At 41.9% G+C, this 10,000-nt stretch overlaps 1 protein-coding gene across 1 annotated transcript in view; it reads right to left on the bottom strand.

Moving 5' to 3' along the window:
* Nucleotides 1–10,000, bottom strand: part of dcc (DCC netrin 1 receptor) — a 263,672-nt gene that overhangs the window by 92,122 nt on the left and 161,550 nt on the right. Inside the window, exon 9 of the mRNA XM_030785285.1 lies at nt 348–502. Within this exon, the coding sequence (XP_030641145.1) occupies nt 348–502 (155 nt within the window). The remainder of the gene's footprint in view (nt 1–347; nt 503–10,000) is intronic.

Raw genomic sequence — 10,000 nt, 5'->3', positions numbered from 1 at the left:
ATGCACACATGAAAAATCATGTGATGTGCTGTGGACTTCATTAAAAGGCAGGAAGGCTGTTCTGAAAAACTGGGCGGGAAAACGATGGCAGACGACGAGACAGGGAGACAATCTGAAAGGGCCGAACGAGGGAAAATGTCATGACGACAGACCCGTGAGGAACATCAGCTCAAGGTGACTACACTGATGAATCCGTCATAAATATGGACGTGAGGACTCACTTGGGTTTTATTTATCATTAGACGATTCTGTCCCCATCAGAGGATCACACTGTTACACCCCTAATCAACAGTTATCATGACCTTCATAGACTGCTCCAAGGTTAAGAACTTTGCCACGGGTCTTACCACGATCTGGAAGTAATCGCTGGGTATGACGACTTCTCCATTCTTCACCCAGTGGACAGAGGGCTGAGGATTCCCTGTCACCGCACACTCCAGTTCAATGTCTGTGCTCTCATATGCATACATATTGGATGGATAGTTCAGGAACTGAGGAGGAACTGTGAGTAGAGACAGACAGAGAGAGAGAGAGAGAGAGAGAGAGAGAGAGAGAGAGAGAGAGAGAAGTTTGAGAAACCAGCGAAAAAAAAGTATAAATAAATTAAAATAAAAATGTTTCATGCTGCGTCGCAAACCCCATAGATGTTTAGAATATGCTCCTCAAATGAATGTTATACAGTCATTTAAAATGCCAGACGTCGAGTGAATGATCCTAAGAATCAAATAATCCATCTGCAAAAAAAAAAAAAGGCTAATATAACTTAAAGGTCTAAAGCCTCTCAGTGCATTGCTTTTCTGAGTTCATTCAACCGGCGCAGATATGTTCTCTTAAAAAGAGAAAGCTCAAGTTGGGTTATTTGAACAGAAATATGGCACTTATAAAGGACTGCCTACTCAGTGATCACAGTATAAGAAAAACGTTTCAATAAAATTTTAATTTGAAATTAAAAAAAAAAAAAATAGACTCAAGTCAATTAAGGTTTATTGAGCTTGCGTTAAAAAGTTGATTCAAATGCAAGGATACAAGTAGAGAAGTGCCTAAAAAAGTCTGGCCGTTATTTCAACTTCAGAATTGCACTGATACTAAAGTATGAGGACATGACTCAGCAAAAGACCTGAGCTACCACAATAAATTACACATAAAGACAGGAAAGCATGATTTTTTTTTTACAGGACGCAAAGAGCCCTGACTTCTGAGAAACCTCACCGAACAATTAGAAAATTATTTTAAGTGAAGTAAATGCTGGGATTATAGCTATGATAAACCATACTGTTGTGAAGCTTTTAAATGTAAACAGCTTAACTAATTCAAAGGAAGATTAACCCACAAAAGAGCACTCCTCACATCAATGCATGGTTTTAATATGACACAACAATAACCAATAGGCAAAGATTTATGGGACCCTCTCCGTCAGAGGAGGCAATGACACTAAACTGTTTCAATTTCTCTCCGTTATGTCAATTACAAGTTCACATTTCCAGGTCTGTTCATCCAAATGTCAAATCTCAGAACTCCACCTCACTGCTGTGGACAGAGCATTAGAAATGCAAAGGTCTCCAGGCTTGGTCCAAAGGCCTTCTAATGCGTCACAGGGAAATAACAGTACATCAGGCAGTGCAATGGAGCGTTCAAATGGAAAACTCTCTATATGGTGGTGTCCAGAAAGATGTGAGACAGACAAAATATGACTGTCAATAAGACACAATCATGCAATCATAGCCTGCTCTTCAGCTGAATGTATGAGAGAGATTACTGTAATTGTTAAATACATATTACAGGCTTCAGTATGTAAACACATGTTTCTTTTCCTTATGGCATGTTTGAAATAACTCAAACCAGAGATAGCAACAACATATGTGTGCATATGCTGTGGAGATTTCCAAATACATAAGATTAAAAAAAAACTGTCTTCCATCTCTATACATGAATTTGTTAAAATGGGCTTCATACTTGCATTTGGTGTGAGTGCTGTGCTACAGGACTATAGTAATAGCCACTGCCCTGTCCAATACACCTGTGCTGTGGGGTTATCCATCACTGGTCTCATCCGCTCTGCTGCATTTCACAAAGTGTATTTAAGGGAGTGTGGGTGGGTGCGTGGGTGGGTGGGTGGGGGTTGGTTTTTGGAACAAAGTTTGTCAACAAAACTAAATTTCAAGTTAAACTCCAGATTGTCTAAACATAAATTTATCTCTAGACTGATTTCTTCATCTAAAAGTTACATTTAAATAAAAGTTTCAGATTTATAGGTGACTAAGACATTTATAGAATTAAGTCTAAGCATAGAGCTGAATCTTTTTTAAAAATGATTACAAAACGAAAGAGATGGTTGGGAAATTAATTTAGTTGGCTTATGTGTAGCTTTATTGTCCCAGAGAGATTTAAAGGAAACAAAAAAAAAGAAAAGAAAAGAAAAGAAAAGAAAAGAAAAGGTGATGGACAGTTAAGTGGGACAGAGTGAAGTTTTTAACTTCTGTCTTTAAAAAAGAACATGACTCTTGACAGAAACAGACAGATAAACAGAAAGAGGTAGAGTGCAAGCAGGTGAGGGAGGATGACAGACAGCAAAATTGTGTATGTGTGTGGATGGAGAGAGAGAGAGAGAGAGAGAGTGAGAGAGAGAGAGCGGGAGAGCCGTCTTGTGAAGTGTGGACATGGCCTGTGAGCTGGCATGCACGGTCTAAACCGGCCTAAACTGATCACCTGTGGAACAGTGTGACAGTCTGCTCCATCACTCCATCTAACCTCTGTCACCATGGCAGCAGAGTGAAAGACAGAGGTGATGGGTGAACGCTCCCTGCAGTTCTTTCACTCTGTCTCTTTCTCTCTCCTATACACCTGGCTTTTTTTTTTTTTTAAACAAAAGCACGTTCGGGTTTAGAGATGTGCACGCAGTTCTTTCGAACTGATACGTCAAAATCAAACGGAGACGAAAAAATTAAACCGTTAAACCGAGTTCTTGCACTGTGCCGTCTCAGTGCATAGTTTAACCAGTTGTTCGCTAAAATGGTATTCTCGGACAATGTTTAATAAGATAACAGCGTAGCGACGCTTCGGGTTCTCTGCTCTTGCCCCGTTCTTAAGAGACAGACACAGCCTAGAAACATTAATTACAAAGCGTGAAGTAGCCTACGCAGATTAAAAAAAAAACGGAGAAAGAGAAAAGAGAACCTCCTAGGTAAGGCCTAGATATAGACCGCGGGATAATCTAAAAGCTCGCTAAAGCTTTGGCTAAAGCTGTAAGCAAAAACATTGTCCACCTTAACTGTCCCGTAATCCTCACTACCAGGGTGCGTGTAGTACAAACAGCATCAATATGTCATTAGCCGCGATGTTGCTTTATCAGTGGTGTATTGCACTAATTAAGCCAGAACGATTTCCTTTAAACTGTAGGCCCCAGCGTTTCCACCCGGGGCTATACACTAAACTGCCAATTACTGGTAGCGTTACATTCTGCACCCACCCAATATATGCAATCTGATATCGAAAAAAAGAGAGGGAAAAAATTAAAACAGCAGAACGCTGATCATTTACACGTTAGACTCTTACAGTTTATCGGTGTCTGTCATCTTTAAGACTTCTGCACATTCTGCTGAGAATATTACGCAGGAATACGCCAACAACAGCCGTGGAACAGACCATAACAAGGTCTTGCATTCAAAGAAGGACTCTTAACCCCTCATTAAATCAGATACAGATAAATCAAAGCACATTCCATCAAGAAACGAGAGCGGTCTCGCATGTCTCCAGCAATAGCCTGGTAATAGTACAATATCTATCTGGACGTTTTCCGCTGACCAACAGAGTAACAATGCGCGAGTTTTATGAACAATGTCAATGTACAATGCCATACAGCATAGACAAGGATTTGATACCGATGTCCGCATATGCCTTTTTCCCTCTTGGGTAGGATATTAGCATGACAAAATCAACGGTGAATGGGAGAGGTCATTTTTTTTCTTTAGCCGGCCTTAATGACTGCTCCCTCCTCATCCAATTCTATTCAAATGGAAATCTCTCACATCAGTCATTACAGTGAACATCTGGCCCGTGTGCGTGTTTCCGTGGCCGGACTCTTTGGGCGCTAATACCTCCCCCGTGGAGTTGCTCCCGCGGCGGAGACAGCGACAGCCTGCCGCACCGCTGGTGACATTCAAGGGGATCTGTAAGGATGGGGTGGGGTGGGATGGGGTGCCGTAGGAGTGAGGTGCGTTTGGGGACGAGCCATTTTATGAATAGGGTTTTGATCCCCACTGCAGAAACGTCGTGGGCTAAGGAAAATACAGCGGTGCTCGGCGCGCGCACGGATATGTGTGTGTGTGTGTGTGTGTGTGTCTGTTGGGAGGGGGGTTGGCTACTTGTTGTTATGACAGCAAAGCCTGATTTCAATTTGTATTCGCAAATAATCATGCATTATTTATGAACCGGGAGGACCACGCAGCGAAATGGGTCCTTATCAGCAGTTCCCGGGGATTAGGATTACAGAGCAGAAATTCTTTCTAATTATAGCGGTTTGTGCGAACGGAATTAGAATGTGCTTATTTAACTCTCCTAATTTAAAATGCACTTTGTTTCTTTTTTCACGGCAAAACTTGGTTTTTATCTACAATGTCAATGAATTTGTTTTTAACGCTGCTTTCGTGACCTATTTTCGTTTTTTCCCCTTTGTGTCAAATTTTTAAAACATTTTACTTGCTAAAGATTATTCCTACCAATTTTATTATGCAGACAAATTCAAACGAATTTTGTCCCATATCCAAATTTGTCCTAGAAATGATACAAAGAAACATACCCGACGCAGTAAATTTATCTTGCAAATCTGTCTTGTCCCTCATCGGAGTAACTACTGTGGTTTGTTGTGTTAACTTCAATATTCAATATACTTAAAACAAACAAACAAACAAACAAACAAACCATGAGACAGTCGACTTTATATAGAATTTAGTATCGAACATCGCTCCGTACAAAGAACAAGTCGCTGTTCGATACACTGAACTGGACTGCTCACGCCTTTAATCCACTGTGACATTCGTAACCGACCATGAAACACTGGTGTCATACTGCCATGACAATAAACCCTGTGGACATTTGACCCTGGCTTTGAACTCCTGACACGGTTTTTAATAGCAGGACTCTCCAGCCACGAGTCAGAGCCAAATATATGCCTAGTATATATAAGCTATATATATGGACTGGAGAAGTAAACACAAAAAGCGGCTGTTTTTCTGTCAACGCATTAACAAGATACGTTCCCCCTTTTGATAAATCTGGGTTTACTTGTGGAAAAAAGAAAGCTATTATTCGGATCAGTAAACGCTACGATTGTGCACAAATTTGCATTTGGCCTGAAGTGATTGGCTGAACGTGGCATTCTTGTGATTATGCAAACTGCGCGGCAGTCGCCTATGGGTAACAGAGTGTCTTGTATGGGAGTTTTCAATGGCAAGACAATTGCGGGTAGTATAACAGTATGAGTGATTGTGGTCGGGCCTCGGGCTGCTGAAGTTTTTTTTTTTTTTTGCATACGTTTGTGTGAGAAGAATTTGCAGAACGTCGAAAGAAAGAGAGAGTCGACGATGTAGCTGCACTCAGCCATATAATCCACGCAATTCCATTGTTGCAAACCGCACGGAACAATGAGAAGATAAACGACTGTTGAGTTATCCGGTGAATTTTTGCTCATACAGTTCGCGAGAGATAAAAGAACAATATCATGCCATGTTTATTTAAGGGCCCTGATCAACCAGCTCCATCCTGGCCCATGTTAAATCTGTAAGATCAAAGACAAAATACAGCAGTCTAAAGAAACCTAGTGGTGAAGTTCATTTGAAGTAGGCTATTCTGTGATTAAATTCAATGCAAGATTAAACAGAGGAATCACTGAAGAGTAGTTGGGCATCATTTCTCTCAGTCGGGTCATTCTTTGGGCAGCCAGAGTGTGATGAGTGGACATGGCAGACTGAACAGGTGACAAGACAAGAGAGAGAGAGAGAGAGAGAGAGAGAGAGAGAGAGAGAGAGACAGAGAGCACTTGTTTAAAGTTGCCTGTGCCCTACGAGGTATTTCTTTCACTCTCACTCTCAGAAACATGACTGATCAGAGGGTTCGCCCATCTGTCTTTAGAGCGTGTGTCAAAGCTAATGGATGTGACTTCTCAACCTGTTTGCCATAACATCACAACACGTCAGACACTTTAAGCTGTTTTAGGAGATAAGACACAAACAAATAAAAGCCCCAGCCCAAGAACTGATGGGACTTGTCGCTAGACTTTGTTTCTAACACATTAATCAAAAATCGAGCAGACCTCTTTTGATTCATTGTTATGTACCTCACAACAGGAGGTTGGTAAAACCTTTACTGAATATGGATGAGATTCTCGGATTCTCGCGGCAGGGATGTTGGCAGAGGCTTAAATGTTTGCCCACACAGAGACAATCATTCTGGGGCATTTGTAAAGAATCAGCATTGACCCTCACACTGTTTATTAGAGGATTGTCAGGGCTAAGTCACTTTTGACAATTACCGTATCCCTTCTAATGAGACACACTTCACAATGAATAATCAAATTCCGTGACAATCGTTTTCATTCAGTGAAATGCAAGAACAAATCAAACAAAAATAATTAAATAAACATTGTGGCTTAACACAGGGTGGATACATACACTGACGTGGGTAAACACATTCTGTGTGTGTGCGTGTGTGTGTGTGTGTGCATGTGTGTGTGTGTGTGAGAGAGAGAGAATGAGTAGTTTACTCCCGAGAGTGAGGGAGCGGGTGAAAGTGGAGCCTTTGACATTTTCGAGCTAAATTAATTGGGCCGTTAAAAAGGCGTAATGAGCGTCACAGCAGTCATTATTATTGGAAAATAACAAACATTCATTATCCACTCATGCCTGGAAACCGTGACAGCTCCACGTTGGTTTTGTTAGTGTGAAATGAGATGGATATGAGAAACAGTGGCCTGGTTGTGCTGTAGAAATCATAGCTAATCCAGCAATGCATTCAGCAACACATCTTAGGCAAAACACTTCATAATTTACTATGTATATGAGCATAAAATAAACACAAATCATAACATGTCATATAGGTCCATTCTATGCTGACCATGACTGACATACAATAAAAAAATTACAGTATCTGTCTATGCTGTGATATTGTACAGACAAACCCCCCCCCCCCCCCCATTTCTTTATATGAAGCAGTATAGAAAGCCGCACAGTAGTTATTATTGGAAAGGTTAATGTTGTTAATCTCTCTGTCACTGTCTTCATCCCAGTCTTGTGGTTTGGCCAGTCCCATTTTAAACCCTAAAACGACCATTTCTTCTTCCCCTTCTGAAGCCCTTCACTTTTGTTAGCTGTGTGACGTCTCACCGCTGTCCGTTCACTCGTACACTCACTCTTTTCTTGTTCAGGGTCCACGCAGTATGTCTCCCAATAAAAAGTGTCGCAACCTTGGCCCGATGAGGTGGCTTATCTGTAATTGGCTGAGGCTCAACTGATGTCTTTCGCTCTCTCTCTCCCTCTCTCTCTCTCTCTCTCTCTCTCTCCCTCTCTCTTCATTTCATCCCATTTGCTCACTCTTCTGTTTGTAATCGTACAGTGTTCGCTGTTGGACTCAGTCACAACAAGTGTAGGCTGCACAGTAATGCAGACTGCTAGATTTTAAGTGGATGGTTAAAAAGCTTCCCGTAAACCATCTGAGAATGATATGTTTCTCAAAAAGACAGAAAGAGAGGTTGTTCCAAGCCGAGTCTGAAAGCTATTGACCATGGTTCCAACACCTTCCCTGTGGAAGATGCCAGAAGTGCATTTGTAACAAAGCAGCATTTCTGGCTCAGCAGAAGGAAAGAGTGCATCGAACGAGAGCGAGAGTATTTACTATTAGTGCTCTCAGAGGTGTATTTTGTTCCTTCGTTGTTAAAAACCAGTTGGTACCTTTTTTTCTTTTAATGAGGCTTTGAATGGCTACATGCTATCTTAGCCGCTTTAGCACAGTAGGAGATTCTCTCGAGAGCTTATTTTTTTTTTTTTTTTAATTTTTTTTTTATCTCCAATTTGAAAGAGCCAAGCAAAAGGCAGACTGGCAGACTGGCAGACAAATTTTCAGGCAGACTGGAATCCGACGTGTTGGACGGTAATGAAAAGGGACAGTCCAGAGCTTTCCCTGGGTCGGGGACAGCTCCAGTCTGGGTCCCATGCACTCTGTGCAGTAGGACTGCTCTGATAAAACCTGAGGAACAGTTGGAGAGCAGAAGTAAAGGTCAGGCGGCGATAGCTGAAATATGCCGGCTAAACAGCGGGATGCTGTGTATAGAGGCAGCGCGGAGATTTGTTTGGGTAATAACCCTGGACACTGCCCACGCTACAAAAGTGCTGGCAATTTACAGCAAAACAGAGCTGTCTTACAAAGTCGACTTAATGAAATGGTAAACTTGGAAGGACCATACCCCTGCCTTGACTAACAGTTCAGTTTTAATGGTTACTTTTAAAAGACCTTAGAGAATTATGGAGTCAGCCCAGGCTTTTTTAAGGTTTATTTTCTGTTTTTTTTCTTTTTTTTTTTTTTAGTTTGCTAAAGGGAGATGTCTTAATCTAAAACTGTAGCTCTCACACCTACAGTTCACATCAACCTGAGATGACTCAACCACTTTCCCTGACATGTGCTCAAACACAAACACAGCAGTAAGACACACTGACCACCGGCTGCAGCAAGCTTTCGCTGAAACTCTTTCCCCCACACCTTTCCCTCCATCCTCCCAGTCCTCCCAGTATGGGTCTTCTCCACAATAGCAGTGTGTACCAAGCGTGAGAGCTGGAGCAATGCCAGGGCACCCAGAGTGCGCCATGCCAGGCTACAGCTGGGCTGGTTCTGGCAGGCAGTGCTGAAGATTACGCTACCATACTAATCCACATTTAAAACTGCCCCCCCCCCCCTCCAGGCCCAGCCCCAATCTGCTTTCACACCCAGTAAACCCACGGGTGTCTGGTTAGTCCTGACGGAGTGCCTTCTCTCCCTTCCTCATTCTCTGTGTGCAGTTAATAAGTGAATGAGAAGAAGTGTTACCATAGCAAACATCCTGATCAAAACTGAGATGGTTAAGAAGAAAATCGCAGGGTCGCTGACATTTAGTACTCAGTCTTTAGTAATTAGCACTTGCAGTTGAAGGCAGCTTGAAGACAAAGGTTTGTTAATTGCAGGTCTTTTTGTTGTTTTGATAAGATTGGAGATGTAAACAATCTCAAAGTTCCAGCTAAAGTCAAATACACAGGAACCGGCTGTCCACTCTTGTTTTAACCAAGGGTTTCCTTTTCGTCTAAGATTTTTTTTGTTCCATCAAAGAAAGTGAAAGATCTAGCAGCAGAGCTTTTGAGTTAAGATAAGGACACTTTTCACTTTTCTCTTTCACTTAAAATCTTTCCACATGAGCAGCACAGATGTGGAATGTGATATGACGTTGGTGGGTGATTTATGGATAGAGAAGGAGAAGACGTCATCTCCTGGGATGACAGGATGATGGTATTGGAGGAAACGGCCAAATGTTCTTGAGAGTTTGATTGTGAGATTTGTTACCTTTGTGGACAGAGCTAGGAGCAGAGATACATGCCCCAGGCAGATAAAAAAAATGATGCAACAGTTGGAAATACACACACAAAAAAAGGACCTCTGACAAAAAAGACTTCAGAAATTCTTAATGAAATTGGCATTCTCTCTCTCTCTCTCTCTCTCTCTCTCTCTCTCTGTCTCTCTGAAAGTCTATTCTGAAATAAGACGACAAAGACTAATGACCAGCTAAAATAAGCCAACGCTAACCCTCTCCTCTCTCATCCTCACCTTGTACAACACACAGTTATGAGAGATGACTTATAATGGAGCACAGGGGCTGTTAATGACCAAGTCTGACTTGTCACCCTCCTAAAATGCAGCATCACACCCCAGGCTATTCAGTGCTCCCTTTTTTGTCATAGGAGCCCCGAGGGAGAGGAACGGCTGAGTG

This window comes from Chanos chanos, chromosome 9 (assembly GCF_902362185.1).
Source record: "Chanos chanos chromosome 9, fChaCha1.1, whole genome shotgun sequence".
NCBI lineage: Eukaryota > Metazoa > Chordata > Actinopteri > Gonorynchiformes > Chanidae > Chanos > Chanos chanos.
The sequence above is the reverse complement of the archived record's forward strand: the minus strand, read 5'-3'. Positions and strand labels throughout refer to the sequence as shown.